Source organism: Styela clava, chromosome 8, assembly GCF_964204865.1.
Source record: "Styela clava chromosome 8, kaStyClav1.hap1.2, whole genome shotgun sequence".
Lineage (NCBI taxonomy): Eukaryota > Metazoa > Chordata > Ascidiacea > Stolidobranchia > Styelidae > Styela > Styela clava.
In genome coordinates, this window is record NC_135257.1 from 17,169,970 (window position 1) to 17,190,366 (window position 20,397).

Below are 20,397 nucleotides of genomic sequence, written 5' to 3' on the forward strand. Positions count from 1 at the left end.
GTCTATTTCGGAAGAAGTATCTATTTGGACACGATAAGCCTAACTGATATATATATATATATATACTTTTTTCTCCTAGGATAAATCTTGAATTGTGGAGTTTTGCGAATTTTGGTTGTAAATTCCAAGTTTGAATCACTTTCTCTAAGTATAAGCCAGCGTTTTAAAGGATATGATACAAAACAATGCAAACTTTAAATTCATGACTGATGTACTTACGTAGATTACAATTTACTCCTGTCCAACCTTCATCGCAGGTGCATACTTCGGTTTTGTAGGTCCCGTGAAGACAAACTAAATGTACAAAAAATAATATGTTACCACCTATACAGGGACATCTATATTTATAATATTGAAAGACGTATTATATAACTTCATATTTGTCAAAGCTTTTACACGCGGATTATTCAGCTATGTCCAACCCACAATACTTACGTATGTCGCATGCAGGACCGTGCCAGTTTTCAAAACAGTAACATGATATTAATCCGAACTGGGGTTCTCCGTTTATGCAAGCTGTTATCAAAAAAATAAATGTTAGTTTTGTTATCTTTTCTTTGATACGGTATTTTACTTATTCCGAATTCTTTACTTATAATAAATACATATAAATTTATTCTCAACATCTAAAATTAACGATAATATATCGGTATCTCCCCTTTCCTTAAAACATTTCTTTATTGCTTCTCACGAAATAATGGCAACCCTTTCCTCATAGCAGTTAATTTTGAAAAAGACAGGTAAAATGGTTTTAAGATTTTACTTTGGTTAAATTACACATAATTTGAATTAAGATGTATGCAATCAACTTACGTACGATCATGTAACCTAAGTCGGGGCCCCAACTTGTTGTTGTTATTCCGTTTTGGGTGCTTCCAAAAAATGTTGGTACCTCAAAAAGTTGTCTGTAAACCACAGATCCACCTTCATTGGCTTTGTAAGAGATACGATGGAAATACGTTAGGAAGGATTCAAAGTTTCGGGACGAACTTCTCTTATGTATTAAAATTGCGAACAACAGTTTTTTTCGTTTAAAAAAAATGCACACACGCCGCACTAACGGCCTTTTATGCGCCTAAATTTAAGTCTGCTTTCTCATTGCATATATATATGTGAATATATACAATTGCGAGTTATCGTACATTTTATTTCAGTTTTGGATCTGAATATATATAATCTTTTAGTTGTTCTGGAAGGAGCTGAACCTAGAGGATTGTATTTTGTCACTTAGTATACCTTTTATTTTGCCATCGTGTATTGCAGCAGGACAAATTTGAGTACGTTGTGTGTATTGTCCAGTTCCCTGTAATTCGTTGAAGATGTATAAGTCACAGTTTGCCGGACAGACAATAATTGTTGCGTAATTTGTGACCACATCCCCACCCACCATTAAACACATCGGCGGAATCACCACTAAATAAAAATAAATAGTTACAATGTGAATAAACTATGTATCTACCATTTAACAAGTAGTAACAAAACATGGATCTTTTGTAGAAAACGTCCGTCACCAATACAAAATGTGAGATTCAAATGATCAGGAACGGTTAGGAATGTTTTGAAAATTTGAATTTTTCGAGCAATCTGAATTCGTAACCCTAACTGGGTAATTACTAATTTTCTTATTTTGAGCATTGGCGGCGGTGTTTTTTTTTTGGCGGGGGTTTTGTACAAAAGATCCCAAATCCTCGCCGAAGCAAGAGTTATTTTTAGGAACTCCAGTTAGACGGAATTCAATCAGTATTCACTACCACGTCGTTTTATACGATAAGTGTTATAGCCTCAGTATCACTTGGCACTGGCCGTAATTTTGCTTACAACCCAATTTTCCTTTATTTTTGAGTGAGTGCCCGTGACCCTGGTTTTATTAAATTTCCTAAAAGAGGGGGAATAAAAAATTCAAATTCGCTCAATTGCCATTACCCGTTTGGTTGACAGCGGTGCGCGCCTGAGATTAATTTTCTTTGCTTTTAAATGAGAGCGCGTGGATGGGCCTTGAGCAAATTCTATTAAAAAGCTGTATTGACATCTAAAGTAACTTACTGTTAAAAACAAATCCTGGATAAAAAGAATCCCAAGTTTCAGTGGTAACGCCATTTGCTGAATTTCCCTGGTAGGATCCGAGTCCCGGAGTTTTAACAACGACTAAACTTACGATAACTGGAAACAAGCAACACATGAATATTCGAAAGGGCTTAAAAGTAGAGATGTACCAATGTAGTGATATCGACAAGATCGACCATTTGTCGGAATTGGTATTTGATCGGTATCGGATAAATGTAGACCGATATATTTAGGTTTTAATTAGATCAAAAAATTTTTAAAAAATAAGTCAGAATAAGGATGTTCAAATTTATTTTTCCGTGCAGGGATCATGTTCGTGGTGTTTGCTCCGTTTCAACCATGCTCGTCCCCGCACCCGCAAGTAGTAACGGGAACAAAATTCTCATTACATGATAATTATGAAGAAATATATCAGTCGAATAAAAGTGGATTTTCCAATGCGTAAAATGCAAGGTAAGACGTTATATTGACACAGTCCTGCGCACGCAACTCAATGAATCCGTTTGATAGGATAAGTAAACATTTATTTATTTTACCATTCTTTCTAGCCAAACCCTATCCATGAGTTTCCTAATTAAACACCGAGATTCCTAGCGTCGGTGCAAAATGCATCTGAGTCACAATTTATTGTTATCTGGAATATCTCTTTTCCAAGCTAAAATAATGTGCACTATGAATGATGCTCACAGGCTAATGTTTTACCGCCTGCCTTGCACACTTGAGGTAATAATAAAACAGTATCGGTATCGGTCTTTTGAAATATCGATTTCGGCGTTTTTCGTTTGAACAAAAGTGGCATCGATACATGTCTACTTAAAGTGAATGAGAGGTCATATCGATGTATATTTTTCATTGCATTTTTCAATTATTTGCTTCCAGAGTTTACCCGCCATATTATATGGGGTACTCCCGAAGTATGTGAACCAAGATGGCGGACACCGCAACGTAGTATGTGTACCAGGTTAGGGTTAGGCCATAATTTCAGGTACAAATACTATGGGAGTCACTTGGGTAGTCCCCGAACTCGTAATAGAACTAAAATAAGGAAAATTGGAATAAATTATGGTCTAACTAACCCTAACCTGGTACACATACTACGTTCGGTGTCCGCCATCTTGATTCACATATAGAGAGGACCTATTATATAATGTACGGTATAAACATGATAAATGTAATGAATGCGTAGAAAAAGGTATAATATATATATTAATAATCTGTTTTATTGAAAAATAACCAATAAATATCAGAAGAATGCTAATGAGGGCTAATAGCCAAAAGAATGTGAAATACCATTTTCTTCCTCCAGTAATCCGTGATGTAACGCTGCCGTACAAATCTGAGAATCTCTTGTATACTCCCCCGTTCCCCAGGCATCGCTGACAAATGTGTGGCAACCTCGAACACATGGGTATGTAAATACCTTTAAATCAATATCTTCCGCCACCGTTGTACAAGCCGGAGAAATGGTCCCTGTAAGCGTAATTTGCAAGGGAATGTTTATCATGACAATGAACTATTTTGGCCTCACCCCAATCTGGTACACACATTCTACGTTCCGGTGTTCGCCATCTTGATTCCCATACTCTGGGAGTACCAGTATAATATATCATTTTTGTCCTAGGTAAGAGTAACGCTAATAGAACGGCTTGATCATACAGCCTCTCACCCGGTTGCCAGTCTATGCGGGTATGGGAAGTTTGTCAGTTATTTTCTTTTCAGATGCATAGACTTGATGAAGTCCAGCAACAATCCGCTCACACAAAACTATCCCCCGTGGGATTCAAACCTGCGAACCCACGCGGCGTATTCAGAGGTGACAGGGCAAGTCTTATGTGCCATAAGCCTATATTCTGCAAAAAAAGATTCGTGTCTCATTTTTCTTGGTGATTTTATTGAAGACCGCACACGCATTCTGACTCCCATTAATTAAGCAGATTAACTTTCTTGAGTAATGGGAATTCTAGACAATAATATATTTCATCGTCTGTTGTGATCTCGCTGCTTACATCTTTTAATGCTCGATACTTATAGCCTATCACAGTCAACTTTACGACCTCGGATGTGAATGCAATGAATGCCGCAAATGTAATTACGTTTTCTGAAAATCGCGATAAGTCAAGCTAGCTGAACACTTTATTTCTGCAAGACTAAAGCAGATAACATATAACTATATAGAAGTTTTTTTTGAGCATATGCAAGTAAGATTATCATAAAAGGGGAATATAAATATATATAAAGTTCGTTAGACAATAATTAAAACTTCAGAACACATATATATAGAATTTAAAGAGCTTTATTTTCATTCTCCACTAGTTTATTTTTCATTTAATAATGATAACTTATATTTCGTTTTCTAAAGGATACAACGTTTAGAAATTGATATCTCAACGGTTGACGTTTTAAATAGCTTGACAGCAGAACTATGAATTACATCAGCGATTATTTTTATCACAATTCATACTTACTGGAGAATGTGAAACTGTCGTAAGCACCGTTGTATGTTTGAGTCGTCACATCGTTTTGCTCTGATCCAGGAAATGATGATTCCCCTGTAGCTTTCTCAACCACCACTGTTCCTCCGAATTCCTCTTTTGGAAACAAGATAATATAAATTTTGTGCTTCACAGATTACGCTACTAAATTTTGTCGATTTCTTGTCATCGGATGTATATAATAATTTTTTCCTTCAAGAAAGACGGAAGGAGCAAGTTTGTATAATCATCTCGAAGTATATGAACCAAGATGGCGGACACCGGAACGTAGTATGTGTACCAGGTTAAAGTCAGGCCATAATTTCAGGTCCAAATACTGCGGGAGTCACTTGGCTAGTCCCCGAACTCGTAATACACAAATATCGGAAATGCGTTTAACCATAGAAATAACATTCCGGTATAATCGTACAAACCTAATACGTTTGAATCAATCTCTCCGGTAAAATACAGAATGTATAATTTTTCAGTACAGGTATATAACATATATACATGAAGTCAATATAAAGAAATACCATATATACCTGTTATTCGCTCATCGTGAATAGCAGCCGCACAAATAAGAGAGTCTATAGTATATGGCGCAGATCCGTAAACTCCGAGAACATTTCCAGTAAAACAACCAGGAGGGCAGGTGAAAGTAAAAACATTCCGTGAAATTGATTCAGCGGTTTTATCACAGCCCGCTGGTTGTAGAGTTGGTACTGCTGATCCAGTTGGTCCAGCTACAGAATGTTACGAAATATTTTGTTTGTGTATGTGCTCGTTTGATCTAAAAGCAACATAGACGACCGACCGAATCATTTCTGGGCCATTTTCACAATATACGGAAAATATACTGCGTATACGTATACCACACTTTTTTCTGACGAATAAAAGTAATTTTCTGCGAAGAAATGGGAAAATAATGTACGTGTATCTCCCACAGCCGTCCTATACATGAATTCCTACAAACCCCTAACCAGTGTTCCCTCTAAGGTGTGCGCGTGTGCGCGCGCACACAGCTTTCCGAGGCTGCACACATGCATAGATTTACTGCGCACAGACGTATTTCGATGTAATGTAACAATGTGCTCGGTTGGCAGGTTGAGAAAGTTTGTTGTTGGCCCACTTATTACCCGGTTAGAACGCCAAAATTTCTTCATCGGTTTTTGCACAAATATTAGTCATTTCCAAAAAATTGCGCACACACCAAAATTTCTGCGCACACATACTACAAAAAATTAGAGGGAACATTGCTCCCAACCCTTGTTGTAAATAAGAAATTCGCTACTCTAGGGAAATGCTCATAATTGTTAGTTTCTATTTCTTCAAGAATATTTATTCAAATAAATGTATTCAAAAAATAAATAAAAAGCCCGAAATAGTTTGCTATTTGTCTATCCTCACTTACATCTAGAAAGAATCAAGAAAATCTAAATTTTTAAACATGATATATATCTACAAGATAGATCGAAAACAAATAAACAATCAAGTTTACACACATCTTACCTTCGATATAAACATTCGAAATAATGATCGAGACAGTCATCGTCATTCGGATGAATTTTAGAAATAACGCCATGTCTCGTTGAAGATGGATACTTCTTATGCTTCCAAAACAATCACTGAACACTATCCGGCTATATCAGAATTCTTGTTCTGGTTTCTTGGAAAAGGAACTCGCGTGTATATTGCCCGGAAAAGGAGTATTACAATGATTCATTACCCGGGAAAATTATTCGAACAAATAAACTCGAGTGGCTGAGCAGCAATGCTACAAATGATGACGATAGACCCAAAAGATCTGTATAGTTCCCATGATTACATTTGGGCTAAATATCTACTCATCCAGTAATCACGTGTCTTGTTGGGTTATTGTCAGGACACTTAAAGACGTTGCTATAAACAAATGAATACAATACTCGAGACTTCCAGGAACACAGCTCGTATTGTTGAAAACATCGGATTGAATAAAGAACAGTATAAAGCAGCACGTAGCATTAAGTTATAAACTCCAAGTGACTATTGCGCATGCCTTGGGTGCAGGTTACAGTCTATTACTATGACGTTATAAATATATTCGCGCAAAGCATTATTATGACCTTAAATTATTATAGAACATCATGTCTGGTCAATTTATATCACTTCTGAGTACTGATCAAATGCAAAATAATTACTAATAAACGGACTTTTCGGTATTTTTTAAAACACCTTCTGCGCGGATTTAGTCAAGAGGAAGAAGATACGAGTAAATGCGATGAAAAACATTGTCAAACAAAAATTACTAGCGAAATAAGAGCAATAAGGTGAATATATTCGCGCAAAGCATTATTATGACCTTAAATTATTATAGAACATCATGTCTGGTCAATTTATATCACTTCTGAGTTCTGATCAAATGCAAAATAATTACTAATAAACGGACTTTTCGGTATTTTTTAAAACACCTTCTGCGCGGATTTAGTCAAGAGGAAGAAGATACGAGTAAATGCGATGAAAAACATTGTCAAACAAAAATTACTAGCGAAATGAGAGCAATAAGGTGAATATATTCGCGCAAAGCATTATTATGACCTTAAATTAGTATAGAACATCATGTCTGGTCAATTTATATCACTTCTGAGTTCTGATCAAATGCAAAATAATTACTAATAAACGGACTTTTCGGTATTTTTTAAAACACCTTCTGCGCGGATTTAGTCAAGAGGAAGAAGATACGAGTAAATGCGATGAAAAACATTGTCAAACAAAAATTACTAGCGAAATAAGAGCAATAAGGTGAATATATTCGCGCAAAGCATTATTATGACCTTAAATTATTATAGAACATCATGTCTGGTCAATTTATATCACTTCTGAGTTCTGATCAAATGCAAAATAATTACTAATAAACGGACTTTTCGGTATTTTTTAAAACACCTTCTGCGCGGATTTAGTCAAGAGGAAGAATATACGAGTAAATGCGATGAAAAACATTGTCAAACAAAAATTACTAGCGAAATAAGAGCAATAAGGTGAACCTAATGATCACCAATGTAAAATGCCTCGACAAAGTTGAACAAGAAACAATATTTGATTTAAATCAAGAAATCTTTTCAACATTCCTCACAATTGACTGCTCTTGGTTTTTATTATCTTGCTGTAGGTAGACACTATTCGTGGACTGATTCTCCTGGACCGTTCGCAATCTGGAAATTATATGTGCATTCATCATTAATTCTCACTGCCACGTTGAATACTTTCATTATTCACTTTTCTTCAGCTTCGATGAAGGTGCGAGCACACTTCATAAATGATTCACTGTACTTGTTAACACGTTTCAATGTTTGCAAGCCCACATCCTTGTTCATAGTAGAAGTGCCAAATTATTTTTGTACCCATATCTACAAAATAAGCTGTGTAAGTGCAGGGTTCTGAAACTCGGGTCCGCGAACCCTCTGGGAGCCTTGGAACTAAATAAATTGCGTTTTTCAGTATTGAAGTGATGTCAAAACTGATGCGTACAGATTTTAACCGGACGCTTGTTCTAGCGTATATCGTGAAATTGTGTTTACGCAGATTCCCAAAACACAGAAAAATTGTCCGAATGATTTGCCACTAGTCAGCATAGGGAGCAGAGGGGGTTGAAACAGGTAGTTTGCACAGGGCTAGCGGGTGGAGTTGGGTAGTAAAGTAATCGTTTAGTTCGGACAGGGTGGAGTCCGGTAGTAAATAAAAAATCGAAAAAATGAAAATATTTTGTTTCCATTTTTATTGGAAGAAGTCAAGAATTAAATAAACAAGTCAATTCAATTTTATTTTTCCTACCAGAAAAAAATCAATCCAATACAATATTCGAGAGAAAAATATAATCACACAATTTACTGGGGAATGGAAGCCGCGGGGAACCAAAGCTGGGTATCGAGCTATTGGATTGGGCATCATTAGAATATACGAACATTTGGCATTCAATAAAGAATATTAAAATACACAGTCACTATTCTTAAGTACCTACTTGCTACAGTACAAATATCAGATTCAAAAAAAAATGTATACATAATTAAGTATTGTCGACGAATACCGTATGGTTCTACCGAATTATCTAACTAACATGCTAGAAATAGATATTCATGAACAAGGTAAAAAGATTACTTCAGATCTTTCGCGACATATCACAAAGCGTTGTCGCCATTCAGCAGCTTTTGCAAACCAAATAAACCATTAGGCATGGGTATCTACGCTAATAATGACGCTTTTTTTACTAAATATACATGGAGATGGTCAACAAAATTGTTACACTTTTATTGACGATTTATTGTATCTAGATCAATACTTTTAGACCATTGAATCATAGCCGCAATTACATGAATTATGTTATTATGCTACAAATGATTCGGTGTGTTTTAAAAAAATTAGATTTTTGCATTATGAAATAGATCTTTTGCATGTGTTTGACCTTTAGACCTTACACCTGACATGGCGAACCACGGCCCGCTGGCCAAATCCAGCTCGTTGGGTAATTCAATCCGTCTCGCCTGATGCTGCCACAACCAAACTAAAGCTGAGTTTTGATATTTAAGCTAAAAAAAAAATAGCTCACGGAATTTGTTAAGATTGCGATTAAATTTAGTTTTGGCACGAGGCTTATTCATTTCCACTTTTGTAACACTGTAAATATTGTTCATATTGTAACTTTTTACGTCACACTTACATGACCCCCCGAGTCTAAGTGGACAAACTTTTTGGTCCCTAGTCCTAAAACCTTGTCCATCTCTGCCTGAGGCATACAATGAATGTATCACAATAATGAAGGTATTACACAAAAAATAAAGCATCTCTTGGTCTCTAAGCACTTATTGTATCAAACACTCTCGAATTGTGCCCTGTAGGGCATGTCCCACTGAACCCCGGTCCATTGTTCTCCATAGGAAACAAATATTTTCAGACCATCCCACGGCGAAATTCGGAAGGCACATCCACTTGCCAACGTTATGAATATTTTAAAGTGTACTGAAGCTGAAAAATATCAGACGGTGGTTTGTCATGTTGGAAAGGCTAAAGTCGAAAAAAGAAAAAAATGGAACGGTGAAATTTTAGTTCCAACCTCCCCAAACCAATTTTACCTCATAGCTTGCGCCGCTCTACCCGTCCGTTGTCCGTTCGCGGGGACGTTGTAACTCACCGAAGGGAGGATTGAAACATCGAACCGCGAACAGGATTGCGGATATAGTATTAGTGTGAGAGCTGATTTTCCACTGTGCCCCATGTCCCAACGTGCCCCACCTTCCCCTATGCATCTGCGATGAAGGCTGGACAGGAGTAAATTGTAATTTACGTAAGTACATCAGTCATGAGTTTAAAGTTTGCATTGTTTTTGTATCATCTCTTTCGAAACGCTGCTTATACTTAGAAAGTGATTCAAACTTTTGTATCATCTCTTTCAAAACGCTGCTTATACTTAGAAAGTGATTCAAACTTAGAAGTTACAACCATAATTCGCAAAACTCTACAATTCAAGATTTATCCTAGAAAAAAAAAGTATATATATATATATATATATATATATATCAGTTAGGCTTATCGTTGCCGAATAGATACTTTTTCTTGCGAAATAGACTAATAAACAGATCAGATATATTCATTTTTTTGCTTTACATGTTCACTCAAATAAATTTCTTGAATTTTTTTTTAAATATATATGAGTTATACTTGTCTTGGCAGCATGCTAATCAACATTAGAGATGAATTTGGGGCACGACCGTACAATTGTGGAACTCCCAGATGATCTAGTCCAGTAAATTTGAATGATGAATTCTATCTACTCATCCCGTCCATAAAGACAATTGAACGTGTCTAGATAGCAGATTTGAAAATATCAAACTTCTATCGGCACGGTCTCCATTAGTTTTCTTATTACTTATCGATCTTAAGATCGGTAAGTATATTGATAGGTATTTGTCTGTATGTATGTCTGTCTGTGTGTGTGTCTGTTAGATGAACGCGATATCTCGCGAATGCGAGGTTGAATCTGCTCCAAATTTTGCATGTGCATACATCATATCTCGGACCAGAAGCCTATTGATTTTGGGTTGATTATGTCGTATATTTAGCGAGTTATTAACTAATTACCAATCTAAGATCGATAAGTCTTCGGTCTCCGACCGATATTCTCGTATTATATATTGAGTTAGCAATCACTGTACCTAATATATATACATATATATATAACTAAAAAATGTTAAACGGCAATTTAAATTGTCAAATACAAAGAGACTCATAATTGCATGCCCATTTAGTTTTATGAAGTACGAATGTAGGCTATATTGAATATACCCCACCTAATATTCAAGAAATAAAAGCGATATTTTATAACTTGCACTTACTTTGCTCTATTTTTTTTCAGAGTTCTTTAGAACTCAACCCTGTAGATTGCATTATTCTGGTTTCATAGACGGTCAAGTGTGTTCCACTTCAGTCACACTCACGACTTGACTTATAATTTAATATGCGACAACGTTTGGATTTTGCGAAATCTTTGAAATAAGAACTACCGGTAACTGTCATCCATCTCTCTCATATCGGGATCGTTGCGACGAGAAAACGAGAGAAATAGCTCTTCGATTTCGGGTGCCCGTCTCGAATGACAGTTCGTATAGTTTGAAGGGCTCTATTACGTCACTGTGAGGTCGTACTGACGTAATTTTTAGGTGGCGTAGTCAGATGGGGGTTAGGATTGACAGATAAAAATTGTTATGCTACGTCCACTAGAAGTATGTTAGGTACGAAACTACATGAGACCCCATTTTTGTTGGGTCTTATTTGAGCAGTTACGGCGTTTATTTCTCATCGCAATTTTGTTAGGCGCTATTTAAGCAATTACGGCGTTTACGTTACTAGACCCTTCATTTTCACACCACATTTCTGTTTACTGGTTTAGGGGTAGTTACAGACTTAAGCAGTTACGGCGTTTGCTTCACGAGACCCCAGTTATTTGTTTGAGATGCATGGACTTAACGATAGAGGAAGATATACCGTACAGATGAATATACCGACCAGGAGTTACTGAGTTATGTGAACCCACCCTTAGATCATAAGATGGAGAATGATTGATTGGTCAGTTACCGTAGTAGGGGAATCCAGCAATCTTCTGGCATATAGCCTAATTGTCCTCCACCGCATTCAAACCAGCGAATGATAATCCAGTAATCAGAGGTCAGGAGGTGCAATGTCAGAATGTCAAGCATATTCCTAACCCATTAACCCTTAGCATGCTACACCAACCTTTGAAAACTACAATTTGTTTGTCTTAAATGCATAAAATGGAACATGCAGCGGATAAATAATGCGTTGTATTATTGCAAATAACTGATTTTAATATATTGACATTGCATATGAAAACAAACAAAAAATATCTAAATTAGAGACTATTGAGTGATTGGTATGTATTGTCATATTGTGGCTAGTTTTTTCAATAATTGACTTGCTCATAAGACTGTACAGCCCGACAGCTGTAGGATAGCATAATTTATACATAACCTATATTTTGTATTTACTGTTTTTACGCTTTCATAATCTACAAAATAATTCATTAAAGAAATATGAAGCTTATTGCTGTATTGTAACTAGGTATTTGATTTGAAGCCATTGTGATTTTTCCTTGAAAAAGGCACAAGCAGTGCCATGGCATCTCATCTCTCTACTGGTGTGGTAAACCTGGCAATGGTCAGGGAAGAAGCAAGACGAGAATTGTTACGTTTACTTGACAAGTGTGCTGGACCGAAGGTAGATCTACTATAGGATTTTATTTTGGAAGTTGAAAAAATTACATTATTAACTCGTATGTTAAACAGGGTGCCATCTAGCCTCCATTGAAGGTTTAACTTTTCATGCTCATCACACCATACTAACCCAGTCGGACTGCCCATTGGATTAGCCTTTGGTATCACAAGATGATATATACGAAAATTTGAGGTGAATGTATTCATGCAACATTCATTTTTTCATACCACGCATGTTTTATGATGTCTATTCATGACGACCAAATCCCTGCCCTAGCAACCATTGATATCTAACTACAGTAAAGAACTACTATTTTTTCATAGGGAACGCTATCTGTCTTGTTAAGCATTGCCTACCCAATTCATCACACTCTTGATGAGGTTTGCGGGCATGGGATTCGAACAGACTATGACAACACATGCTTGAACCGCACACATTTATTTATATTACATTCGAATAAAAATCTATTCGCATTATATTATCAAAATAAGCGATGGCTATTGTTTTATTACCAGCTTTATATGTATCCTCTTTAGCCATGATCTCATTAAAATATTACCTTTCTAGGCATTGGTTTGGGACTATGCTCTCACAGATCGATTTGGTCTCATTGCTGAGTTTCCGCTGCTGAAAGAACATGAGGTTGAGAGAATGTTTCCACTTGCTGGAGGAAAACTTGCAAAATCTACTGTACAGCATATTATATTTATAACAAGGCCAAAATTAGATCAAATGGACTTTATTGCTCAGAATATACAGAGAGAGGAAGATGGAACAGGCTTTGGAAAAGAGTTTCACGTTTTCTTTGTACCGTGGAAAAGTTATCTTTGCCTTCAAAAGCTGGAGGTATTATTTCTTCGATCAAACGAGTGGCCGTATGATTACTGCCTTGTCGACTTTCCTTCCCCCAATGGGTTAAATATGAAATAAAATTGCTTTTATTTTTACCAGGAACTTGGAGTTTCAAGCATGCTGAAAAATATAGAAGAATACAGACTTGATCTTATTCCTCTGGAGTACGATCTTCTGTCTATGGAACATTATTCTTCATTATTTGACTGCACAATCAATGAAGATTACTCGTCACTTTATTTGGTTGCTAGAGCATTGAACAGCTTACAGAAACAGTTTGGAATTATTCCAAATATTCATTGCAAAGGCAGATATGCCCAGGTATTCTATGTGTATAATCTTACATTTGGTATATGGTTACATTATTAGAATTTACCATATAAGTATTTAATTTTGGCGTGATGGCATTTGAACATAAAATCCCATTAAAATATTGAAATATATCAATCGCAATTCCAAAATATTGCTTTATTTTTTATAGGCTTAGTCATCTATTTTCAGACAGGGATAGTGAACCACTGACCCATTGTGACACACCATGTCATTTTCGCCAATTCATGATTTATTTTAAAGAACATGCTAACATTTTTAATGATAAAAAAAATTTCGTAATAAGGCCACCCTTAATTCAATCGTCCAATAAGACACAACGCAGGATTATATAAGACTTGTCGAAGAGATGCAACAGCAAGTTTTTTATTGATGCAGACATTGTATAAATCTATGACGCTAAATTTTTCATCGAAACATGAAATAAAATATTTATTATTATAACCTTTGGATATCACCTCCCTGACCAAGCGAGTACTAAATGTAAATTTATTTTTTATTCATAGATGGTTTGTGAAATTATGAAAAGAATCCGACTTGAATCAAAAAGTAGTGAAGATGAAGGAGAGGTTCCTCCACAAATTGATAGATTATTGATTCTAGATCGTTCTGTTGATTTGTTGTCGCCGCTTGTTACCCAACTGACATACGAAGGATTGATAGATGAAGTTTATGAAATTAAAAATGGTAAATTTTTGATCAGCAAGTATAGGATGATTAATATTTTAAATTTGATCATGTTCTACTAGGGCCCTGGGGTCAAAGTTCATTATTTTTGCACTGGATTCAGAGTTGGAGCTGGAGACGTATTTTTCTAACTCCCCACAGTGGAAATTGTGAATGCCCTGGAGTCTTTAATTGGAGTTGTAGCCTTTCTCAATGGTGATAAATAAAGTCAAAACTTTTCACTAAAACTCAATGGGCATCTATTTTACTGGTGCTCCAGAAGTATGTGTACCAATATGGAGGTGACTAGTTTTGTTCGCCTACTTGGCATCAAATTGTGTAGGGAGGGACTGAAGCCCATGGGGGTATATGCACTTGGCTAACACAGAAAGTACCTGAACTCCCTAAACTATCCCTGTAAATAACTAAAATAAGGAAAATCGAAATAAAATTATGGCCTAACCCTAACCTAGTACACATACTACGGGAGTACCGTTTTAGTAATCATTCTTAGCAGTCTATTAATGAAGGCTTGCATACGCCAAAGTTGTGTCATCAAAATTTGATTTTCCTGGAGATGGAGTTGAAATTTTCTACAACCCGAAGTTTTGTTTTCTGTATAGAAGTCAAGTGCATCCTATTTACTTGTAATCCTTATCTTTTATTATGCCTTCAGCAACTGCAAAATTTCCACCTGAAAAGTTTTCCAAAGAAGGTCAAAATGATGGAGGCACTACTGAACCGAAGAAGATCATACTCTCATCCAAAGATGAATTATTTGCAATACTACGAGACAGAAACTTCAATGCCGTGGGCCCCACTTTGAAAGTGACAGCAAAGCAGATTACTGAGCAGTTTGAGGTACTGTTTTATTTATGTGTGGAAACTCCTAACATAGTAATCATTAGTCTATATTTTCACCCTACTGAAAATACAGTTTGTACAAGCAGAATATAAAATAAAGTAAAAATGGCAATTAAGGTGAAGGGAGGCGTGAAAAACAATGTTTTCTCGAACAGCGATACCCGTGATCCAAGCCTAACATTAATTCATACCAAAGTAAAAAGTTTGAATATTGAATAAAGTTATTTTTTAAACTACTCGAGAGGCAACCTGATTCTTTACAAACAAAAATTTTTTATTCTGATTTTTCTCATTTTAGTTCTATTTCAGTCCCTTTACACAACTTGATGTAAAATAGACAAACAAAATTAGTCACCTTCATATGGCTACACACACTTCTGGAGTGCCCAATTATCAATTCAGAGCACTGGCAAGTGAGGCGACCACAGGAACGGCATCACCTTGACACCAAGATTTTTGATACTCGTTTGTCACCAATCCAAAATAACCACACTGTTCTTTATTTCATGTACATGCGAAGAAACATTAGTGAGAGGTTAATTCGGAGCTTTGTAAAATCTTCATAAAATATCATTGTATTTTATAGGAGAGGCACGCAGCAAAAACAGTTGGTGAAATTAAGAAGTTTGTTTCCCATTTGCCACAAATGCAACAGGCAAAAGCAAATTTAGCGAGCCACACATCAATAGCAGAATTAATCAAGGAACATACTGGTGAGACTTTCAAACAATTTTCATGTTCTATTTATAAGAAAAGATGGTATGATGGCATAATCATATGGTGAACCACGGTCTATTGTCTCTGTCAGATATGGGAATAGTTATTCAGTTCAGATGCATATACTTGAGAGTGGAGGACATCTACTGATTTACTGAACTGACCAGCTGTTTCTCGAACCACCTTCCAACATAGATGAGTTCAGCAATTCTTTCGTATATAATTACGCGACAGGATTCAAACTTGAAACCCATGTAGGGTTCATTGTCAAGCCTGTTGTTGAATAGTATAATTGTTCAATTTTTCTTTTTCTCGATAAATTAGTAATACCGGTGAGTGGGATAATTGACCATGTCCATGAGACCAGAAAAAAATGAATCACAGAATCAGTATGAAAAAATGATTAGGTTCTATCTATAAATTACAACATGCTTAGATTTGAAGGCTTCAATTTAGCTTGTTCTGGCTCATTCTTGAAGTTCAGTTTTAAGGTATAATTTATCATCAAACCATACTAAAACCGACATTTATTTATTTTTTTTGTGCTATTAATAAGATATTTTGTTTTAGTAAATCAGAATTGTTTATTTTCAGACACTGAGGGATTTCTAGACACAATAGCTGTTGAACAGGAGTTTTTAAATGGAATCGGAACAGACAAAGTGAATCCTTATATAGAGGATTGTCTATTCAAGAAAAAACCATTGCATAAAGTTCTGCGACTTTTATGCCTTCAAAATTTAACCAATAATGGTTTAAAGCCGAAGGTGCTCGATTATTACAAGCGAGAAATACTACATGTGAGTTTATGATATATTGACTTTAATTTGCATAAGGTCAACACTGAAAGAATGTTTTGTGTTGAAGTTTTTTTGGTACTCCCATAGTATGTGTACCAGGTTAGGCCATATTTTATTCCGATTTACCTTACTGTATTTTAGTTCTATTACGAGTTCGGGACTGTCTGTGTTAGCCAAGCGAATATACCCCCTGCCCATATGTTTTAGTCCCTTTACACAACTTGATGTTAAGTAGGCAAATAAAATTAGTTACCTCCATATTGGTACACATACCTACTTCTGGAGTGCCCAAGCATCCATTGATATCTAAAAATATTTAAGGATGAACAATTTTTGGGAGGACCTGACTCTTTTCAGTTTGGCGTTGGTTACTCCAGTTATTACAACTTGTTTAAGGTGATGGGCATGAGATTAGAATCCGAGATGGCAACACAGTTTATTGTAACACTTTGATCGCTAGACTAATGCGCCGCCTGTAATGTGATATCTTTATACAAATCTGTATTGAAATGAGTTCCAAGGACCCAAGTTCCACTTCCAAAACGTTAATTTCCTATTTAGAGTGATTGAGTATTGTCATAAACTTTTCTGGTGAAAACAGCATTTTGTGGCATCACCCCATAATTCAGTGGTTCTCAAACGATCGGCTACAAAGGGACATAGACAATTTTTTGAGGGACTGTGAAGCTAATTAAATATAAAAAGTTGGAGACCCACTGTTCTGATCGAACATAAAATAAAAGTGAAATATAGTTAGAATTCCTATTGATTGTTTTGTACAGACCTATGGTTTCGAGAATGTCATAACGTTGAGAAACCTCGAAAAAAGTGGTTTGATGCAATTGCCATGCAAGTTATGGAATTACAACACCATCCGTAAATCCCTGCGTCTCGTAGTAGAAGACATCAATGAAAAGGTATACTTCACTTGAGAGTTTAAGATAAGATGAGATAGTGTAAATAACATTTTAGTCATGGTATTTGCAAGTGTTGACGTATCATGATAAGCATTAGGAACATGCTTGTTGTCGCACCTCTGTTCAAGTTTGCAGTTTCATAACCGCTGGCCAGTTATGGCTTCCTTCTGAAACAAGTAACTGTTTATCTATCATACCAGAGATGGACTGGTAAACGGACAAGGGTCTTGATTTGCCATATGATTAAGCCATCTTATCATCATTCCTCTCACCCGAGATAAACATTAAAAAACCTAGTGTGCAATCCTAGGTGCAGATAATAAATAATTTGCTTTATATAGAGATGATTATATTTGTGGATAATACAGTGGGATCTGTAAACTGGAAGATTCGCCAAATCTCATTGTTCAATATAAAATTATTCTGAAGACTAATTTAGAGGGAAATCATGAATTTATAGGCACCATATGTCATTCTCCAACTTTTTATTTCTCACTAAGCATACCTTTTGTGTTTTTATATTTCTGAGCACTATCTGCACGAATTCGCTCCCATTTTTTTCTTTTTCAGGATCCTCGAGACATAGCTTATGTTCACAGTGGATATGCTCCACTTAGTGCAAGATTGACTCAAATTCACTCTCATCCTGGTTGGAGGAGTATTGAGGAAGTTCTACGCTTGCTGCCTGGTCCACCCGCTCAACCAATAAAGCAGTCAGCCCCTCGTAGAAAACGTAAGTATATTATCACTTCCTATTCAAGAGCTGTGAAGTGGAGAGTTGGGCATGTTTTTACTGAAGTTGTATTTTCAAACTCTACAGAGTTGGAAGTTTGAATTCCTAGTCAGAATTCGACATTCATCAGGGAAAGCTTGCATGCTCAACAAAAGTATCCAAATTTGATTTTTTGGGTCCAGTGTATTTCGTACCTCAAGTAGCCTACTTCTAGTGGGCGTAGCATAACCCCACCTGACTGCGTCATCCATGTCACAGTGATGAAGAAGGCATTCCAAACTATACGAACTGTCATCCAAGACGTACAGACGATCACCCGAAATCGAGCAAGCTATTCCTCTCGTTGCAACGATCCCCATATGGGAGAGATCGCTGTTGTTAGTGAGTTCTTTATCGTTGGTGCAGATGCCATTTCGGGCGATCGTATGCACACTCTGGCAAGCTCTACGGCGTGATGGTGACATTATTTTTGAATGGCGTGGCCAGGTGAGGGTTATGTGCAAAAATCGTTATGCTGCGCCCACTAGAAGTACCGTACTTGAGATGCGAAACTACACTAGACCTGATTTTTTATCCCCGTTTTAACGGCCTTGCTGATGGGTATTTGCAGAAATAAAATTGAACTCTTGTGTCAGTCACTCATTACTTATCGATCTTAAGATCGGTAAGTATGTTGATAGGTATTCGTCTGTTTGTTTGTTAGATACACGCAATATCTCCCGAAAACGAGGATGAATCCGCTCCAAATTTTGCATATGCATTCATCATATCTCTGATCAGAAGCCTATTGATTTTGGATGAATTATATCGTATAATTAGCGAGTTAATAATTAATTAGTGATGGGACACAAGGTGTCACTATGGAGTAAGAGCGCTGTTTTGGGGGATCCCCTGACTTTCGATCGATAAGTCTTCGGTCTCTGACCGATATTCTCGTTATTACTTTTTTACAGGAATGGGAACCAACACTAGTAATGGATCAATTGTCACTCTTGTGTTCTTTGTTGGTGGCGTTACTTATGCAGAAATATCCGCTCTAAGATTCCTTTCCTCATTGGAAAGTGGTGGACCAAAAGATGAATATATTGTTGCTACAACTTCTATTATCAATGGGAACTCCATGATCAAAGGCTTCTTAGAGACTTGTAATGATAAATCATAAATCTAGCATCTTCTACATATATTATTGTGCAATAATTAATTTGAAATTGAGCAAAGTTGTTTGGCTTGCCTGAGATGGTCGGGGTTTAAGAGGGAAGGCGTGGTTGATATATTTGGGTCAAACATGGTTCGATCTTGTTGGTTTTGGGCATTAGAATTGTCATGTTAATGGCGTTGTGTGAAACTTTGTTGCTGTCATTGAAGCTGCCCACTATTGACAAGGATAGGATGAGAGATGAGGAAATTCACACCATGTAGGCAGCAGGTCTCACGACCGACAGTAACTTCCTTGGTCATTGTAGCCGCACACTTACAGCAAGAATAGATGAGAGGTAACAGGTTTCTAAAACATTTCATAAAAAAATTTTAAATTATACATGCTTCAGACAGGTATTATTCACTTGGAAGTACGTATAATGCTTCAGTTTTTTATGCAATCCTCAGAGGAACAAGAGGCTACAATCTGATATGTTACTATAAGCTCCAATCGAAAGTACCACAAGGTGACAAAGCCATTCATTCATGAAAAGTTCTGATCAATCGATATGCTGATTGGCAGGTAAGGCAGCTTATCTCATGTATCCAACGATCTTATTCCAAAATTCTGATCTCACATTAAAAACGAAACTTTTCTAAACGATGATCAACAATAATTCCAGTAAAGAATATTGTTTGTAAGAGAGGAATCCCGATATTACAGCATAATCATATCGCTTATCATGTCATGCGGTCAAGTAGTTGAATTCCATATATTTAAACTAATTGTCTGGTCATCCATGTCAATATCTCACCCAGGCTGATTACTGGACGAGTCCTGGTTTGGTTATAAACTCTTTCCTTTGGAGAAAAATCCTATAACAAGTTATGGTCACAATTCAAAGTTCCAATATTTGAAAGAATATATCACCGTAAAGGTGTAAAATTTCTTTAAAGGTCTACTCTAATAAATATACAGCCTTTTCCGATGACTAATCTGAATCCCCCAAAATCCCTTAACATTACCAAAACAACTCCCAGCCCTTAACATAACATAATGCAAACACATGTATATACGCAGACACGAA

At 36.3% G+C, this 20,397-nt stretch overlaps 1 protein-coding gene across 1 annotated transcript; it reads left to right on the forward strand.

Moving 5' to 3' along the window:
* The first annotated feature begins 12,092 nt into the window (after window positions 1-12,092).
* LOC120345700 (vacuolar protein sorting-associated protein 33A-like) lies at window positions 12,093-19,389 on the forward strand. The gene is made up of 10 exons (XM_039415245.2): window positions 12,093-12,296; window positions 12,861-13,139; window positions 13,245-13,466; window positions 13,982-14,162; window positions 14,818-15,002; window positions 15,592-15,718; window positions 16,317-16,522; window positions 17,305-17,439; window positions 18,010-18,172; window positions 19,126-19,389. Exons 1-10 carry the CDS (start codon window positions 12,195-12,197, stop codon window positions 19,332-19,334), a joined length of 1,809 nt encoding a protein of 602 aa, XP_039271179.2. The 5' UTR covers window positions 12,093-12,194; the 3' UTR covers window positions 19,335-19,389.
* Window positions 19,390-20,397: the final 1,008 nt, after the last annotated feature.

Coding starts and splice junctions, on each gene's coding strand:
- LOC120345700 (XM_039415245.2), top strand. CDS start 12,195: ATGGCATCTCATCTCTCTACTGGTGTGGTAAACCTGGCAATGGTCAGG. Junction 13,467..13,981: donor GCAAAGGCAGATATGCCCAG/GTATTCTATGTG, acceptor TTTTATTCATAG/ATGGTTTGTGAAATTATGAA. Junction 15,719..16,316: donor ATTAATCAAGGAACATACTG/GTGAGACTTTCA, acceptor GTTTATTTTCAG/ACACTGAGGGATTTCTAGAC.